The following is a 20,041-nucleotide window of genomic DNA, read 5'->3' as shown; positions in this document are numbered from 1 at the left end:
AAATTGCAGTGGTGTAGCCGATGTATTTATATGAGTGATTGCTTTGTGTATTTTGCTAGTTTCTGCTCGTTCTAGAAAGAATTTTCTTAAATTGTCTACCTGTCCATAATGTAGGTTTTTTATGTCGATGAATCCCCTTCCTCCTTCCTTTCTGCTTAATGTGAATCTTCCTGTTGCTGAATGTATGTGATGTATTCTATATTTGTGTCATTGTGATCGTGTAAGTGTATTGAGTGCTTCTAGGGGTGTGTTACTCCATTTCACTACTCCAAATGAGTAGGGCAATATTGGCATAGCATAAGTATTTATAGCTTTTGTCTTGTTTCTTGCTGTCAATTCTGTTCTCAGTATTTTTGTTAGCCTTTGTCTATATTTTTCTTTTAGTTCTTCTTTAATATTTGTATTATCTATTCCTATTTTTGTCTGTATCCTAGATATTTATAGGCATCTGTTTTTTCCATCGCTTCTATGGAGTCACTGTGGTTTTTCAATATGTAATCTTCTTGTTTAGTGTGTTTTCCCTTGACTATGCTATTTTTCTTACATTTGTCTGTTCCAAAAGCCATATTTATATCATTGCTGAATACTTCTGTTATCTTTAGTAATTGGTTGAGTTGTTGATTTGTTGCTGCCAGTAGTTTTAGATCATCCTTGTATAGCAAATGTGTGATTTTGTGTGGGTATGTTCGAGTAATATTGTATCCATAATTTGTATTATTTAGCATGTTGGCTAGTGGGTTCAGAGCAAGGCAGAACCAGAAAGGACTTAATGAGTCTCCTTGGTATATTCCACGCTTAATCTGTATTGGCTGTGATGTGATGTTATCTGAATTTGTTTGAATATTAAGTGTGGTTTTCCAGTTTTTCATTACTATGTTTAGAAACTGTATCAATTTAGGATCTACTTTGTATATTTCCAATATCTGTAGTAACCCTGAGTGGGGTACACTATCAAAAGCTTTTTGGTAATCAATGTATGCGTAGTGTAGCGACCTTTGTTTAGTTTTAGCTTGATATGTCACCTCTGTATCTATTATCAGTTGCTCTTTACATACTCGTGCTCCTTTGCAGCAGCCTTTTTGTTCTTCATTTATAATTTTGTTCTGTGTTGTATGTGTCATTAATTTCTGTGTAATGACTGAAGTTAATATTTTGTAGATTGTTGGTAGGCATGTTATGGGGCGATATTTAGCTGGGTTTGCTGTGTCTGCTTGATCTTTAGGTTTCAGATAGGTTATTCCATGTGCAAGTGTATCAGGGAATGTGTACAGGTCTGCAATGTAACTGTTAAATAATTTAGTTAGATGTGAATGTGTTAAGGTGAACTTCTTTAGCCAGTAATTTGCTATTTTATCATTTCCAGGGGCTTTCCAATTGTGTGTAGAATTAATTGCTCGGGTGACTTCATGTTGCAAAATTATCACTTCAGGCATTTGTGGTATCATCTTGTATGTGTCTGTTTCTGCTTGTATCCACCGTGCATGCCTGTTATGTTGTACCGGGTTTGACCGTATGTTGCTCCAGAAGTGTTCCATGTCTGTTATGTTTGGTGGATTGTCTATTTTAATGTGTGTGTTATCTATTGTTTGGTGAAATCTCTTTTGGTTTGTGTTGAATGTTTGGTTTTGTTTCCTTCTATTTTCACTTTTTTTGTATCTTCTAAGTCGTTTGGCCAATGCTTGTAATTTGTGCTTCTTTTCATCTAATTGCTCTATTGCTTCTTGCTGTGAGATTTTACCTAACCTGTTTCGTTTTTTGTCTGATATTTCATTTCTTATAAATTGTGTTAGCTGTCCGATGTCTTTTCTCAGTTTTTCTATTCTGATCTGTAGCCTGTGTTGCCATGCTGGTTTTGTGGGTTTCTTCTGTGTACTGGTTTGTTCTGATCTCTGCCTAGTGTGTATATTTAGTGTAGTGAGTGCTCCTATATAAACCAGTAGTTGTAACTCTTCCATAGTTGTATTTTCATTTATTTTGTTGTGTATGATTTTGTTGATAGTTTTTATTGTTGTTTCGACTTGTGGGTTATTTGGCGGTCTATGCAAGAATGGTCTGATGTCTGTATTTGTGTCTTTGTATTCTATATATGTCAGCTGAATTTTTTCTTCTATATCTAACATGTGTGTCACTTCGTGTTCTATTTGTGCTTGTTCTGGTGGCTGTCTTAAGATTTCGTTTTCCTCTGATTGTTTAATTGATGCGTGTTGGTCTTTGTTTGTTTGCTCTGGCTTTTGTTGAAGTTTGGAGAACAAACCTTCACCAAGGAGTCAAAAAGTATATTGCTCCCTCCTACGTATATCTCGCAAAGAGACCATGAGGATAAAATCAGAGAGATTAGAGCCCACACAGAGGCATACTGACAATCTTTCTTTCCACGAACAATAAGAGACTGGAATGGAAGGGAGAACCCGATAGAGGTACTCAAGGTACCCCCCGCCACACACAATCAGGTGTCTTGCAGAGTATGGATGTAGATGTAGGTATTACTATATAACTAATTCCTTGAATATAATAGAGGGAAACATTCCACGTGGGAAAAATATATTTAAAAACAAAGATGATGTGACTTACCAAACGAAAGCGCTGGCACGTCGATAGACACACAAACAAACACAAACATGCACACAAAATTCTAGCTTTCGCAACCAGCGGTTGCTTCGTCAGGAAAGAGGGAAGGAGAGGGAAAGACGAAAGGATGTGGGTTTTAAGGGAGAGGGTAAGGAGTCATTCCAATCCCAGGAGCGGAAAGATTTACCTTAGGGGGAAAAAAAGGACGGGCACACACTCGCGCGCGCACACACACACACACATATCCATCCGCACATACACAGTCACAAAACTGTGAGACTGTGTATGTGCGGGTGGATATGTGTGTATGTGCGCGCGCGCGCGAGTGTATACCCCTTTTTTCCCCCTAAAGTAAGTCTTTCCGCTCCCGGGATTGGAATGACTCCTTACCCTCTCCCTTAAAACCCACATCCTTTCGTCTTTCCCTCTCCTTCCCTCTTTCCTGACGAAGCAACCGCTGGTTGCGAAAGCTAGAATTTTGTGTGCATGCTTGTGTTTGTTTGTGTGTCTATCGACGTGCCAGCGCTTTCGTTTGGTAAGTCACATCATCTTTGTTTTTAAATATAACTAATTCCTTGATGTGATAACAATCCATTTTTATATTTCAAGAAGAAAACTTAAGTTCACATTGTCATAAACAAGGGTATTTCATATAAGGAGGTAAAAAGCTAATAATTATAGTGGAAAACTAGTTGAAATGGAATTGTTGAAATTTACGTCACATAAAGAACTTAAACTTTAGGATTAAAGACCACTCGATGAAAAGCAGAAGTGTTGGGATGTTGACAGGCACAGACAAAAGAAAGAACACTTGCAGACTTTTGTAGTTATCCATTGAAGAGTTAGAGTATAAAACACACACACACACACACACACACACACACACACACACACACACACACACACACACACACACACACACAAAAATAGACTAATGGTGCCAATGCTGTTTTGCGGCAGATGCAGTGGTTGTGATGGGGGTAGAACGTGCTGGGTGCTTGGATTGGGCCTTGGTCTGCCACAGGGATATAATCCCTGTGTCATGGGGTTGGGAGTTAGTGTTGGCATAGGGATGGGCTAGGCTGTTCTGTAGTTTGGGTGAGCGACAGAACACCACTTTATGAGGGATGGGAAGGATCCCTGGTAGGATGTCCCTCATTTCAGAGCAGGATGAGATATAATCATAGCCCTGGCGATGGATATGGTTCCATTGTTCCAGCCAGGGTGATGCAGGTTCACAAGGGAAGTGCTGCTTTGTAACTGACTTGTAGGGATTGTGGTAGGATTGGGGATGTGTGAGGCAATGGCACAGTAAATATGTTTGTGGACTAGGTTTGGGGATGGGGGTTGTATCATGTGTCTGTGAAAACCGTTGTGAAGGCTTCAGCATGTTGAGCAAGGGGGTTCTCACCACTGCAGATATGTCATTCTTGGGTGGCTACGCAGCATGCGAGGGATTTTTTCTTGTGAAAGGGATAACAGCTGTTGAAATAAAAGTATCGTTGGTGGTTAGTCAGTTTAATGTGGACAGAAGTGTGGACAGAAGCCAGGCAACCTGTGAAAGCAGCCATTACTCTGCTGCAAATGCAGGACAATCCTTTGTCAGTATGACTACCAAGCAATAGTTGCAGATGAGTCATCTTGAAAACACATCATCCAGTCCCATAATCATCCTAGCCTCATTATTTGGTAACCCACTGCCCCTGCACACTTCAACTAACATGCCCCAGGGCGCTCAGAATTCTTCCATGAGTTCGTGCATGGTGCTCACAGGGCCCCAAGTTATTGCAGACCATTCTTCCTTCCTGGGCTGCATTTCCTTCCCCCGTGTCCTTTCACTGCCTTCTCTCCTTCCCCGCTGCCACCTCCTCCCCCTTCCTCGATTATCTTATTTACGTCGACCTGGCTATCCATCTGGTTTCCTGTATTCCTTGCAGTTTTGTTTCCCTCGCTTTTTCTCTTTCATCCTTTTTGGCGTTATTGGTCCCTCTTTGTGGTTTGACCCCACTTCTAAATTTTCTTATATGAATGTGTAGTGTCTGTTCTTTTGAAGCAACAGACACCACACAGATCCCACAGCTGTGAACACTATATGTAATTGGAAGGGGACATTAAGCGGAATCGGCGGCATCAAGCGAAAATGTGTACTGGATCGGTATTTGAGCCCGGGATCTCCTGCTTACTAGGGAGGTGCGATAACCATTGTGACATCCAGGACAAAGCATTATCGCAACTGTGTGAACTACTTTGGTACGTCTCACGGCCAATCCACACTCCCGCCAAGTGGTACCTATCTGCAGTCCCTGTCAATTATACTCCCATCGCTACTCAGTTTCCCACAGGAGGTCAGATGTATTTCGTGCATTCACACTGAAGAAAGTGGATCCATTGCCCGTCCAGACTTACGTGAATGCGTAGTGTTTGTTCCTTCAAAAGAACACACACCATGTAGCTACTGCAACTGTGAACACTATTTGTAAATGGAAGGGCGGTCACTGCTGTCAGCTACACGGGGACATTAAGATGATTCCACTGAATGTCCCACTGCAGCTGACTGCTGTTATCCTCCTTCCATTTACATCTAAATTTTCTGTTTGTAGTGTGAGCCATTTGGGGAAGAACTCCCTCCTCAGTGTCTATGGCATGGATTCCTCTGCCCACTTCCCTCCTCTCTTCCCTCCCTGCCATAGCCCCCCTCCACTTCGATCACCAGCACGTCTAGCCAGCGCGTGTGGTGGGACTGTTATGTACCCATCTGACTGACCCCCTTGACAACACAGGACACACTTCTGATGCCTGAGCTGTTGCCTCCTCATATGTGCCTAGGAGTGGTTGCTTGTTATTCTGGAGAATCAGAACTCACTGCTATGGCCACCATACCAGATGCTTCTTGTCATGGCTGGGTGGCGTCCATGGGGAGAGCCCCTGATCGAAGTGAGTGGTATCGAGGTGAATACTTTGCACAAGAGGCATATCGAGCTCCAAAAACCTGGCCGTTCTCCTATGGCCGTGTCTTAAAGTAGTAATGTATCATTGAATGCTGCTTCTTATGATTCTGCCACCTTCCCTTCCCTGGCCACACCCTGGGAGGAGGTCCAGGCTCGCCGGCTTGGACTGAAACACCTTCCCTGCTACTGGGTCTGCACTAGGATGGACAGGGACACATTCACCCCCACAAATCCGCTATTTTTTGTGGAAAATGCAGTTGGGTTCCCTGTCGATCAAAGGTTCTTCTTCCACCCAATCTGCAGCTATTCTTGCTTGTGATCATCTTGGCAATGCCCCGCTGTCTGTTACACGTCACCAGTCTCTGAATATGGTCCAGGGAGTCATTTTCCATAGGGGCCTCATCCTTCAAACTGATGAGGAACTGCAGGCTTATCTGGAACAATGGTGTGTTCATTTTGTTTAACATGTGCAGAAAGCTCGTAAAAATGCCCACACCAATATCGCCGCCTTTATTCTGGCTTTTTGGGGAGATACCCTCTCAAGAGGTCAAGGTTATGTGAGATTGGTGTGACGTGAGCCTGTATAGCCTGCCACCCACGAGTTGCGTTTGGTTCTTGGGTTTCAGGCACATGCCTTCCCAATGTACAGCAGACCCTCTATGTGGTGGCTGTGGCCACCCACTTCATGGGGGGGAGCCCCTGTGTTCTGCTACCTGTGTCCGTAAATTGTCATGACCATCACACTTCGTGCTCACTAGATTGCCCAGCTTACAAGAAAGAAAGGAAGATACAAGACTATAAGTTCCTGGATCGACGATGTGTTGATGTCTTCAATTTTTGCCTCTGTTATATCCTTTCGCCCTCTTATGTGTCTCTTATCAGAGTCCTGCCCCCTCTGCTTGGCCCCTCCCCTGTGGTTCTCACGCTCTGCCTTCTGGGTGCCACTCCACCTCCTCGGTCATAGAAGTGCCTCCCTTCTTCAGCACCCAAGAGTGACGGGTGTCCCTCCCGTGACCCCTCCTATCAGCATCAGCTACCACAACTCGGCTACAGGACATACAGTCTGTGTGCCCCAAGGTTGCCTCCTCTTTCTCAGTTCTGGATCTTTCAAATCGTGCTCTCCCTCTGTGCTCTGCCCTCCTCAACCTATGAAAGAGAAGAAGAGAAAACATAAATACCAGGACAAGGCCCCCTCCTACAATGTCTCCTGTAGGTGTCATCTCCCCCGCTCACAACCTGAGTCTGACATCTAATTTATGTGACGTGACTGGCTCCAGCCCATTCAACTCCCATTTCGATACCCGCTCAGTGAGGAACTGTAACGAATACTACCTTCACCTCCCAGAGTTGCAATCCCGTATTGCCTTTCACTCATCAGCTTGTGTTGTTCTTGAGGAATCTCATTTTACTAATGCTCACTTACTGTCCCTTACTGAGTTCTGTGCTTTCTGTCAGAACCAGGTTGGCCCATTGAGGGCTTCTGAGGGTGTCTGCATGTTGGTCTGTATGGATATTGTTAGTACACGGGTCTCATTCATACCACATTGGAAGCGGTTGCCGTTTGGGTCCACTTGGACTCTGCCATCACAGTTTGCAATCTCTATCTCGCTCCCTGCCAGGCCACCTATATCTGCTGCCCTAAATGCTCTCCGGCAACTCACCCCTCCCTTCCTCCTCCTTGGGATTTTAGTGCCTGTCACCCTTTGTGGGGCAGTGCTTCTTCATCTAGTCAGGGGTTCCTCCTCGACCAGTTTCTTGCAGACCATGACCTGTGTCATCTTCATGATGGTTCCCCTACTCTTTTAGTGCTGCATGTGGCACCTCTGCCACTGATTTCCTCTCTTCCCCTCTCGTCCTTCGTTCCTGGCCGCCACATGATGACCTCTGTGTAGTGACCATTTCCCGTTGGTTCTCTCATTCCCTCCCCACCTCCTGATGACCAGGTTTCCTTGCTGAGATTTCTGTCATTGTCCTCTGTATACCTCCCGTGTCGTGTTTCCACCTTCTTTGTCAGGTTGTCGTCCGTGATGTGTCAGATGAGAAAGTCTGTGCTGCGGGCATTGCTGTTCCCACTTGATGGGCACCAGTCACCATTGGCCAGTTCCATGGCAGAGCATGGCTATTGCCACCACTGTTTGCAATTGTTGTAGCACCTTGCAACATCTGAAGCGGCACCTGTCCTCCGTATTACCTTTGCGCCAAAGCCCGTTACTTACACAACCTGAGCAAACGGGTGTTTTGGGAATGCTCTCTGTACCCTCTGTGTTCTTCTGGCTCTTCATCGTGGGTGTGGGCTACACACCGCACCCTTCAAGGTTATCAGTGGCAGCCTTCCATTCCGTCCTTGCCCTTAAAGTTGGCCTTTCTACAGATCCATCATATTTAGCTCTGAGGCATTTTCTCCTCTCAGTGGAGAGACGATTGAGGTTTCTGTCCTTAAGCCTAGCAAGGATATATCATCCCTTGATAGTTACCGGCCCAGCAGTCTGACCAGTGTCCCCTGCAAGTTACTAGAATGGATGGTGGCTCGTCAGCTCAATTGGGTCCTTGAATCTTGGAACATTTTATCTCCCCACCAGTGCTAGTGTTGGGAGAGATGGTCTCATCTGCTTCGATTGGAAGCCACAGTTCTGGAGGCCTTTTCTGAGTGCCTTCATCTTGTTGCAGTTTTCTTCAATCTTCATACTACGTACACACATACACACATAAGTACACATAACAGTATCCAAATTGAAGGAAAATTGCAATATATAAAAAAAAATTACACTTTATAAAATATGGAGCAACTTGTACAGTACACGACATATGAACACTTTCTTACCTCTGTCACAACCAAATTAACTCAATGTAGAAATACATAGCATTTTGTTTATAATATTTAAACATTTTGTCAAAAACCAATACTGTCAATACTGCACAAAATGCTGGTGCTGCAATCTGCATTCAAGTTGATTCAGAACTACACGTGATGAGACCTTTCAATGCTTAGATAATATTTTTTTGTATTAGAACCCCTTTTCTTCCACCAACTTTGAGGACTCTTTGCTCGGAGAATAAGTACGGCATGTTGCTGTGGGGATATCAACTTCACACAGAATATGAGAGAAAGAAACATCACAAATATCATTATCAGGCCAATAGGTGCACAACAGACTTTATGATAGGGGTTCGTACAGCTGAAGACCTCTCAAGACTCTAGCACTTCGTCCACATCACAGGGGTGCTTGCGTAAGAGGGGCTAGAGCACGTGAACCTTGGATACGACTCCAATGGACCAAAATGCTGTTAACAGGTGAATTGCAAATAGGCTTGCATCCTGACAACAACTCTATTTGCATATGGAGGCGAAAAGGGGAATATAGACATCTCTAAATGACTGTGGAATGTCACCAACAATCCGGTGGCTCAATTTTATTATGGCCAGGTATCGTGTAGGGCCACCGCACACCACTCATTCCAATTGAAGGCAACATGACTACTGCAGTGTATGAAAACAACATTCTACAACCCATAGTCAGTTGTTTTGCAGAGACTTCTCAGTGTGTGTTGGTATCTGACAGGATGTGAGATCTGAGGAATGGATTGGTTAGCATGCTCCCCTGATATAACTGCATAGAGCATACATGGAGCGTGCTCAAAAGAGCGATTTCTAGTCATCAGTATCCTCCATTAATGACTGAAGCTCTCAGGAATGCTGCCATTGAGGAGTGGGACAAACGTCCCAAGAGGCCTGCAATGATTTGGTACTGAGCGCGCCCTGTCCCATTCAAGAGTGCCTGAGGGTTCGTTGAGGACCTACGCATTACTGAACAGTGTGCTATACAAACCATTTAATGTTTTTTGATGTTGGAGGTCATTGCAACTTTTTTTCCCAAATGTTCCTTTTTCATTTCACAATTGGTTCCAAGAGAATGTATAGCTTTCATTTGCATAATACTCCGTGACATCAAAAAATACAGTATAAGATATCTATCTTAATTTGAGATGCGAGAACCAATTATGTGCTTAACTTTTTTTAATGGGTGTATATTTTCTTTAGTGTCGTTTGTTGTTAACAATATGAGCGTATTCCGAGAATTAGCAACTAGTAGGCAGAAATCGAATCTGCATTTGTATTGCGCCTTGACTCTTGTACAGAAAGGCATGCAGTATTCTGCTGCATTCATTTTCAGTAAGCTGCCACAAGAATTAAAAAACCGTAGCAGTAATCTTTGCACTGTCAAGTCTAAACTGGAGACTTTCCTCATGGCTCGCTCTTTTCAATTTTTCAGGGAGTTCCTGGAAAACAATTAAGTTAATTCTGTATTATATTGTTGATTATGCTAGTATATATTCGCAGCTTGTCATCTGCATGGGATTTGTGTGTATTTTATTTTTTGTGTTATTACTTTTCTGAAGTCAATTTCATATACTGACTTCATTCCATGACCATGGAGATTTGCTACTTAATATGGTCCTATGTAGTACATGTAAAATACATTATAAATAAATAAATAAAACAAAGATGATGAGCTCAATACCAGGGATGAATTTCAGGCTGAACTGAAAGAAACTTTTGGTGACAATCAACAGAATGTTACAACAACAGAAGAATTCATCAAGTGGTACAAGCACATCAAGGAAAAGCAATAGAAAGGAAGAGGGTTGATTCCTGAAAGTAGTCCCTGTGGAAGTTAAAGAAGACCACCATGATCTCACTACTCTCATATACCAGATTGTAAGAGAAGAGAGACAGCATTTTGTGGCAGCCAGAACTGTCAGACCAAGTACACTCAAGAATTGGTGACCAGTAATGTAGACCCCATACATCAGGAGGTAATAGAAAATGTTGAAGGAGAAGTGTATTGTTCTTTGACACTAATCTCCACCACCTGTGGGATGTGCCATGAAAAATGGACTTGGACTTATGTTGCTGTTGTCAGGTCATAACCTAGCATCCAACTAACACAGGTACAAGCAACTAATCCACCATGTAAAATGCCCTGCAGAAGAACAGACATTTGAGAGTGGAGGACAACAAACAGTTTGTTTTCACTGTTGGTGGCGTGGATACTTTGTACGCTACTGCAGCGGAAGAAGACTATTAGATGACTATTATGCCACAAGACATCAGCAATCACAACAGTGCTATTAGTACCAGTCAACTGCAAACGATTACAGTCGATCTGTGGACCGAAGCTAATCACTGTATCCACAATGGGTCACTCCCCAACACGCCATAGGCATTTCCTGTCACTGTGCGGAGGTACTGGCCACTCGGCTAACCACCGAAAGGCTGCCACAGATGGAAATCGTCTGCGGACAACAGTTATCGAGATGTCAGGAAAACTCACCGACATCATTCACGGCCGACTGTGTCAGGTGCTAGTGAACTCTGGGGCTTCTTTTTCTGTTATGTCAAATGCTTATTGCTAGCTAAAGAATACTGCCTTCTGTGATATGAAAATAATTGTGTGGAAGTCACAAAAAGGAAATATGTGTAGCTGACAGGAACACGTATTGCAGGAATAACTATCGATAACAGAACACAGCCTTTAAAATTTGCCATTTAAACAGAACAAAGTCACAATATTATTTTCAGGGGAAACTTGCTGCGGGCATCACAGTGTGGAAGATCAGAGCTACACACTGATAAAGCTATTTCAACAACAACAGATAACAAAGATTGCTTCCGGGCATTTGTTCGCCACCGAAGTCATCGTTACCCCTTCCTCGACGTCAAGACATCTCCCGAAAGAAATCTACAGACCGGTGGTGACAATAAGCATTCTAGATGGGCGAGGAGTGTCACGAGCAGCCACAACTCGTCCCTAAAGGTACGTGCTCAGAGATAGCCGAACCAGTCCAGGAGGGTCAGCTTAGTGACACCGGTGAAGAAACGTGCTCTACTACCACTACAGACGACACGGGGAAGGAAGCTAGTATCGAACTGCCGATGGGACCTGACGTCACCGAGGGACAATGTCAGTTGTGGTCCTTCTGCATCAGTTTTCGGACGCTTTCAAATCCCGAGCGAAGAGCAGCCAGGGAAGCAGCCTATGGTAAAACACCGTATCGACACTAAGGATAATTCACCAATTGGCCGGCACTCGTATAAAGTTTCTCTGGTAGAATGACGGATGATCCCGGAGGAAGTGGAGATGATGCTGTGAGGTAACAGCATTGAATGTTTAGTGTGTCCTCGGTCCTCTTCGATGGTCTTCTCCGACGGTCCTTGTGAAGAGCAAAGATGGAACATGGCATTTCTGTGTCAGATCTCGGGTACTGAACAATATCACAAAGGAAGATGTCTGTCCGTTGCTGTGTGTCGATGACACCCTGGGCTTCTTCGATGGAGCAAAGTATTTCTCAGTTACGGACGTGCTGACATAACATTAGAAAATCGAGGCTGACCAGGAAAATACTGCACGCCTTCCACACGCGAATGGCCTCACAGTACACTTTAGTAACAGGTTGGCAGGTACGGTCTTGATGTACGTCGACACGGAACAGAGAGAGTGGGATCGGTACTGACTGTAGTGACATTCGCACACGACTGAGCGAAGCAAGAAACTGAAAGCTTCTCACTTTTCTTTCTGTTCTGTGGTTACGAGGCCAAAACGACTGTGGATACCCTATTCCTGGTTCGGCTGGACGATACTCGAGATGACTAAATGAAGCGCATTACAAAGACCGAAGGAGCAAAGCAGCTGGCTCGAATATGAACCCTGTATGCCCAGATTAAATACCGAATGCACTCTTAACGCCGAGCACCGACCGGTGAAGTACAGCCGAGGGGAGTCGGTACGGAGTTTTATACCTGTGCGGATAGTGAGACTATTGAAAATGTTACTGTAGTCCTAGTTTGGGTCTCGTCGTATCCTTAATTGTGTGTCACATAATAACGTACGACATTGAGGACTGTAACCCTTTGTCACGAAGATGAAAGCACGAGTCCTCTGTGTGAAGCCCTGTTACAGTCCAGAGACTCACACTGACGGTGGGAGGTTCGAGAAAACTGAAGACCGACTCGAGGATCCTGGAGCTTTGAAGGGAGGGGCTACTTTCAATGCTTGTACTAGTGAAGAGGATATAATGACGTGACCACAACGTGAGAATCCACCAGCACTGCCATACGGACGACCGTTAACGAGATCTAGATCTAGGGTGCTGTAGTCTGCTCCAGCGAGAACTAATGATGAAGCGAGCTGTGGCACGTGAAGTGTAGTGGTGTAGTGTAGTGGTTAGCATTGTCAGCGGGTGTGCTGTTGGTCACGAGTTCAGATCCGACCACTAGCAGTTATTTGTTATTTAGTGTTTATCATTTCTGGGAGGTTCTAGAAATATCTTATGTTTGTAATGTTTGAATAATCTGGAGTATTAAATGTCTGTATAAATATCTGTAGTCTCTATGCAGGAGGTCAGTTCTGGTCTGGGTGCTTTGGTGTCGATAATAAACATGCTTTGAGTTCTAAGTGTCGTGTTTTTGTTTTGATGTGACAATATTTCTCACAGACAGCAGCAGTGATCCACTAAAATTCCAAACTAATGGTGATGGTATGCTGTCTTATATTTAATGAGGTAAGAGTCGCATTCTGTTATCACAGTACATTTACTTGCTTATGAGATGTACAGTTGGCACCATAGCATTGTTTAAAATGAACTGCAGCATCCATGCAGACAGGGGAAAGTTGTGGATGTATTTTTTAATGTTCTATGACTGGGTGTCATTGACAGAAAAACTGGTTTTTCTGGAAACAGCTGCCGGTCATCTTGCAGGAAAATTGTTGGTTCCTGTTTTGAATGCTGACACTAATGACTGAGTTTGCATATTCTTCCAGTAGTTTCATTCAATGATGCTTTAGGCAGTAGGTGAAACAGTGAAGGGTTGGCATTGTGTGGTCACCTAGGGCTGATGTCTTATCAGGTTTTTTTTGTCTTTTTTCTGAGATAAAGACAAGTGTGCAGTAGTACAAACATCAGGTATTAATCTATAAAATTTCTAAACTATGAGCAGTTATATAGGTTTATGACCAAGGAATAATGGATAAAAATGATAATGTCCTAATTTCTTCTCATGTATATGACAGAGAGGTGTATGATGCCTTTTGTTAATACATTTGTGCTTAATAGATTTAGTGATAGTGGCTGTGTTGGAGAGACAGCATGATTGTAATCAAAACAAATGGAATAATTAGGTATAATGTGATAAGGATGCTGTGAGATCTTCTATTGGTTGTTGGAGTAACAGTTACGTGCCCTATTACAAGAACAGACAATTTTGCCAGAAAATGCTTCAAAAAGTAATAGAGAGAGAGAATCCTAATTAATAACTGATTTTTAAGTAGACCAAAATAATAATATTTAAATCAATTGAACAAAAAGTGTGAGAATACCTTGAATGCACCACATTTCCTGTATTGCTATTTTCAAGTTCAATTCATTGTGACATAACCTTCATCCACTTTCATGCGAGATAACATAAAACTATATAAAACCAACAAGAAATCAAATTTTTTTAAACTTTTGTCATATTTTTCTGTCAGTTTTCTTCCTAACTACTTTTGTGTGTTTCATTTTTATCTACTAATTCACTTTGCTGTGGTTCTTATTTCTTTACTGAAATAAATATTAAAAATGTTGAATACCTTAATATGTCATTTGGCAGTTTCATGTGGTCTGTGCATTTCAGGCAAACGATGATAAAGTGTTGGTTATACCAGCACAGACACCTGTTCCGGTCAAGGTTACAAAGAGTCTTCCATTGACACTCTCAGGAGAGAGTATAGTAGTTCAGGTTCTTGAAGCTGATGATGATGATGATGATGATGATGATGATGATGATGATACAGACAAAGAACAGGGAGCTGTAGTTTTGGGAAATGTAAGTAAAAGTTTGTACACATTCCGTCTAATAATTTTAGTAGATTTTTTTGTAAAAATTTAGCAGACAATTTAATTTTAATTTATAAAAGTGATAACTTGGATGAGAATATTCCTTAGTGCACCTATAGGCAGTGCCGAACCCCCCCCCCCCTCCCCTCCAGTCAAACACACACACACACACACACACACACACACACACACACACACACACACACACAAATCATAGTCGAAGTAATGAAAAAACCCTCTGTTTTAAAATATGAAACTGTGGGTACTAGCAGAGATCACCCATGAATTTCAACCACCTTAGTTCTATGAGGAGGACACTTGATTCCAAGATGATTGTGTCCCAATTCAAAGAGTGGCATTCTTAAAGAATGGTTTAATCAATATGTGAATAATTTGTTACTCTGCTAAGTTCAACAGGCACCATATTTCTACATTATTGAACACCTTTTGTGACGGGGCCCCTCACACACTTAATATGTATGCACAGTAGTATTGTGCCAATATATTGCAGGAAAGTGCAAGGCCAAGGACAGCACAATAAAATTGCGCAATATTCATGCCTTTGTAGTGAACATGTTGGTGCGCAAAAATGTGGAACTCATATGTATTGTTGCTTGCCTTGCAAAACACAAGCAGAAATTATGCAGAATAGATGAAATTAGCCTGAAAATCTTCCAGTAGATGTTTCAATGGGCCACTGGCTCATTCACTGTGTTGTAGCTTCATAAACAACAAAAACTAATTAAAAATTAAACAAGGAAATTGTAAATTATTGTGTACACATGCTGTGTTTTCTGTGTGTCCTCTACGGTAACAACTGTTGCAAAAAAAAATAAAAAAAAAATAAAACAATTATTTACTGATTACTAATTGAAAACTTATGTGATCTGATGTCTGTGGAGTGCAAGGAAGAAAAACATTTATGCTGACAGGACAGCTGCCCTGATCCTATTTGCCAATTCTGAAAACTACTATAAGTAAAATAAACTTTTCTGCTGACTATCATGACACATGGGCTTCAGTTCCCTCTGCCATTTTGGACAATGAGGTATATGGCATCTGAGAAATGAAGTTTGTGCCTGTTTACAAAGTACTGCATGATGCTTTAATATACATACTCCAGCACACGCCCTGATCTTTTGTCATCTAATTTTTTCATTTCTCTGCAGAAATTCATTCAGTGTGAATTGAATTTCTCTTGATCTCAGTAGGAACTGCTGTTTATTGCACATCACTGCCCTTACATGGTACAATATACATTGCCATATAGTGAATGTGTGTCAGAATTGTTTAAAGCTCTCTAGTCTCCTTCAATATATTGTACAGACTGTCAATACTGCTCATAGAGGGTCAGTATTATTGCAAAATAAATATTGAGCATGGGAGGGCTTCTCAAGTTTTTGAGCAGATAATTCAGTACGTGCTTCCTCCTCAGTTAAAGGTTGTGAAATCCCTCTGTGGGTCCGGGGTTTAGAATAGGCCCGAGGTATTCCTGCCTGTCGTACGAAGTGACTGAAAGGAGTTTCACACATTTCGGCCTTTATGTGATGGTCCTCTGTAGGGTTTGATCTCCATTCTTCGGATTTTCCCGAAGAGCGAGCCAACTGGGGAAGGGTGCCTTATAAGGTGGATCGTGTCCATCGTGCATTGAGATCTTTAGCCTACTTTCTTGTTGCTGCATTGCAGTCCTGCCCATTCTCCATCTCTTGGGCGAGCACACCTTCCTGGGTTCATTTTCGACCATGCATTATGCAGTGTCAATTTCTACGTCGACGATGACCATGGACTTCTTTGCACCTGATATCCAGCTCGGTAGCCAGTCCGTTGTGGTGGGGCTGCCACATACCCTGTTGGTTGTAGCCCCCCGACCACACAGGGATTGCTCTGCTGATGCCTGCGCCATTATCTCCCTATGTATGCCAAGGGGTAGATGCCCATCCTCTGGGGTATCGGGACTCCCGGCAATGGCCATCCTGCCAGGTGGCCTTTGCTACGGCTGGGTTGCGCCTGTGGGAAGCGCCCCTGGTCAGAGTGGGTGGCATCAGGGCGGATGGCACATGATGAAGCGTAGTCCATCATCTCTTACTGGTGGTGAAACACCAGCAGTCTCTAAGCGATCATGAGCTCAATTCAACGCACAGAAGTATGACCCCAAATTATTCCCCTCCCTGGCCACACCATGGGAAGAACGTCATGCTAAGGATGGCAGCGGATCTTATTCGCGCCAGTACCTTAGATGTTAGAGAGCTGATGGGGAATCTTTCATGACAATGAAGCCTCAGTTTTTTGTTGAGCATTTAGAGGACAAGTTTGGGAAGGTGGAGGGCTTGTCCAAAATGAGATCTGGGTCAGTCTTGATCAAAACAGCATCTTCTGCCCAGTCACGGGAGTTACTTGCTTGTGACAAGCTGGGGGATATTTCTATAACCATCACTTACATGGTCCAGGGTATCATATTTCACAGAGACCTTCTTTTGCAGTCCGATGATGAGCTGCGCACCAATTTAGAGCGGTGAGGTGTAAATTTCGTGTGGCGTGTCGACTGGAGTCCGAAGGATAATCAGGTGGCCACCGGTGCCTTCATCTTGGCCTTTGAGGGTGATACATTGCCCGAGAAGGTCAACGTGATGGTCTACCGGTGTGATGTAAAGCCCTATATCCCTCCCCTGTGCTGGAAGTTCGGCCATATGTTTTCCCGCTGTACTTCTAGCGTCACATGCCGAGATTGCGGACGCCCATCACTTCCCAATACTCCATGTGCCCTGCCTCCCATCTGGGTCAGCTGTGGAGAGCACCATTCGCCTTGCTCGCCTGACTGCAGGATTCTCCAGAACGAAAGGAAAATCGTGGAGTACAAGACGCTAGACAGACTGACCTACACTGAAGCTAAGAGAAAATTTGAATGCCTGCATCCTGTGTGTATGACATAGTCTTAAGCCACTGCTACAGCAGTTCTGGCACCGTCAGCTCAGTGGTGAAGGCTGGAATTTGCATGCCAATACCACAATTGGACATTCACTGAGTGACGATAAATGGCCTTTCCAGATTAATTGGTCAGGTGACCGTTGGTGTGTATGGCATGAAACATCTGAAAGGAAGGGGTATCAGGCTGGAGGTGGGAATGGGGGTGTGGGACATTCCAGCAGAAATGCGATCTATTGGCGGGAGCCCGCTGACATCACGGTGAGGCAGCACAGCATAGCATAGCACAGCAGTTTGATTATTCAGTAGATGTACTGCACCACACTTGCTTTGGGGTGTTATTCATTCATTTTACTTTCAATTTGGTTCAATACATAGTTAAACAAATTAAATAAAGTGGCATGACAGATGTATTACACATTAGGAAATGATAATTAAGATGAAACATAACTCACTTGTTTGGTGTAGAAACAGATGGTAGTGTAGACTGTTCCACATTTCTGTTGCTGTTTATCAGATGAAGGTGAAATCCATAGCAGCTTCCTCCTTGTGCATATCTCTTTATAGTTTCCAATTTTGCTTATTGATTCAGAGACCTAATCCTTAAATGAATGTTCTTGTTCCTACATAAAGAGCAGTAACTGTGTGGAAACTGTTTCAAAATAGAGCACAGAGACTTTACAACATTTTTTTGTTTGCGCACTCCGTTTCCATTAAAATCAACAAATTCTCCTTCAAACTGCAACATGTTGTTTTTCCGTGCTCGTATTGGAGAGTAATGATCATCGTGAGATGTAATTGATATCCAGTCTGCAATAGACTCTTCTAATTCACTTTTTGCTACTGGAATACCTAACAATTTACCATTGTTTTGGTACTTAAATGCAGTATAACTTGCAATGTATTTCACTGCATCTGGAAGAACATCCAGAATTGCTGCACAACCACACAGTTTTACCTCATCCATACAAATTATAAAAGTGGGTGTGCGTATATATGTATGCATGTATGGGGCATTCAGAAGCCAAGCTGACTGACTCCATCAAATGAAAATGTTCAGTACAAACAATTAGTTATTGAGTTATTTTAAAAAAAGCTCTAAAATTTTTCAGCATATTTAGAATAAACTGATGTTAAGGTTACGTTTTCAGCACTTTATAAATATATAAAAAAATTCAATGGCTGTCTCTCCCATAAGAAAAACTGCTTTGTATGGAGTGAGTCACATTGCCGACTGAAAGGTGTTGACAAAATATTGTGTGGTTTGAATACAGGCAATTTTATGAAACAAATAAACACAAACAGGACCATTTTACATGAAAAAATCACAAGTATTAATGTAAGTAATTAAATAGTACTTAATGTACAAGTAGAAAATGCGGTCTCCCCCCCCCCCCCCCCCCCTCCCGCACACCATGGAGATCAGTCTTCATGTACTATAAAGAAGACCATGTGGAACATCAGCTAGACTTTCTAAAGGTCAGTTTCCATTTTTTGTGGGGATATTAATTTTTCCAAATGGCATTTCTGCTGAGAAAGTAGTTTTATATTGGATAGCAAATGGTTCAGCCTTCTCAGTATTGATCCATCTCATTGTCAGCTAGTTAATTGTTTCACCTTCAACATTTCTTTTCCTATGGGTGATACATTTTTCTAAGTTTGCTGTTGAATGGAAGTTTTCGTGGTTCATTTCTGTTAGGTAATCAGTGTTACTTTCCTTGCAGCTAAGAACATCATCATACTGATCTCTTAGACAAAAGATGTGATGACTAGTTTTTAGTCTCTTTTTAATAAAAGAAAAATCTGTATCATTTGGAAGGTAACTGTGTCCTGGCGGAAGGAACTTTTAAGACAATAGTTTGTATTACCTCTCGTATTTTGCAGGTATTTTATAAGACGGAGAAAAACATTTGTGTTGCAGTTTTGATTGCTGCATGAGCGAGAGTATGTGAAAATATGTTTGCCATTACTGCCATGGAGAGTCAGGTGTTCTATTAGACAAGAGCTTATTTCTTGCAAACCTCTCGAACCACCAGTTTGGGACCATACATACATACATGTAATCTATTTTGTAATTAAACATGAACACCAAAATCATGGACATAAGAGATCTGTACGACATTTAGTTCGGGAGGTATGAGGTCATAAACAGTGAATGCGTGAAAAACTACTGCACCAAGCATGATGGTTAAATTTATTACTTCTTTGCTGCTAACTCAATTTGCAACACATTTCGGAAACAGTAATCGCATGTGCCACTGAATGTACCTAAAAGACTGTATCATTACATGACATACAGTACAGGAGATATGACATTACACACAGAGAGATGCTTGAGAAACGGCCACACCATGCATGATTTTTTAATTTATTACTTCATTACTACTAACTCTATTCACAACACATTTTGCAGACTGTATCACATATGCCACTTTATGTACCTGCAAAATTATGTCACTATACAGCATGTAGCTCAGCAGATACGATATAAACATTAAGATGCCTGAAAATGAAACTGCAGGTTGAAATTCGCTAGACATATAGTCGAAATATATGTACAAATATGCATGAAATATGTTAAATATGTGTGAAATAAATTTGACATGTAGATATACGAGCAAAGCCGTCTGTAAACAACTCATCGTAAACCCCTGGAAAAATTTATGATTTGGTACACACACTGGTTACAATTTGGAAAGAAATACTGATGGGGTAAGAACTGCCAGTCT

The 20,041-nt window shown here is 42.3% G+C and overlaps 1 protein-coding gene across 1 annotated transcript in view; it reads left to right on the top strand.

The window, feature by feature from the left end:
• The window catches only part of LOC124771264 (heat shock 70 kDa protein 14-like), a gene marked incomplete at its 3' end in the record, with an annotated part of 156,569 nt that extends 142,190 nt beyond the window's left edge, over positions 1–14,379 (top strand). Inside the window, exon 8 of the mRNA XM_047249295.1 lies at positions 14,188–14,379. Coding sequence (XP_047105251.1) covers positions 14,188–14,379 — 192 coding nt within the window. The remainder of the gene's footprint in view (positions 1–14,187) is intronic.
• Between the last annotated feature and the right edge of the window lie 5,662 nt (positions 14,380–20,041).

Source organism: Schistocerca piceifrons, unplaced genomic scaffold (genome assembly GCF_021461385.2).
Source record: "Schistocerca piceifrons isolate TAMUIC-IGC-003096 unplaced genomic scaffold, iqSchPice1.1 HiC_scaffold_901, whole genome shotgun sequence".
NCBI classification, from domain to species: Eukaryota; Metazoa; Arthropoda; class Insecta; order Orthoptera; family Acrididae; genus Schistocerca; species Schistocerca piceifrons.
The sequence above is the reverse complement of the archived record's forward strand: the minus strand, read 5'-3'. Positions and strand labels throughout refer to the sequence as shown.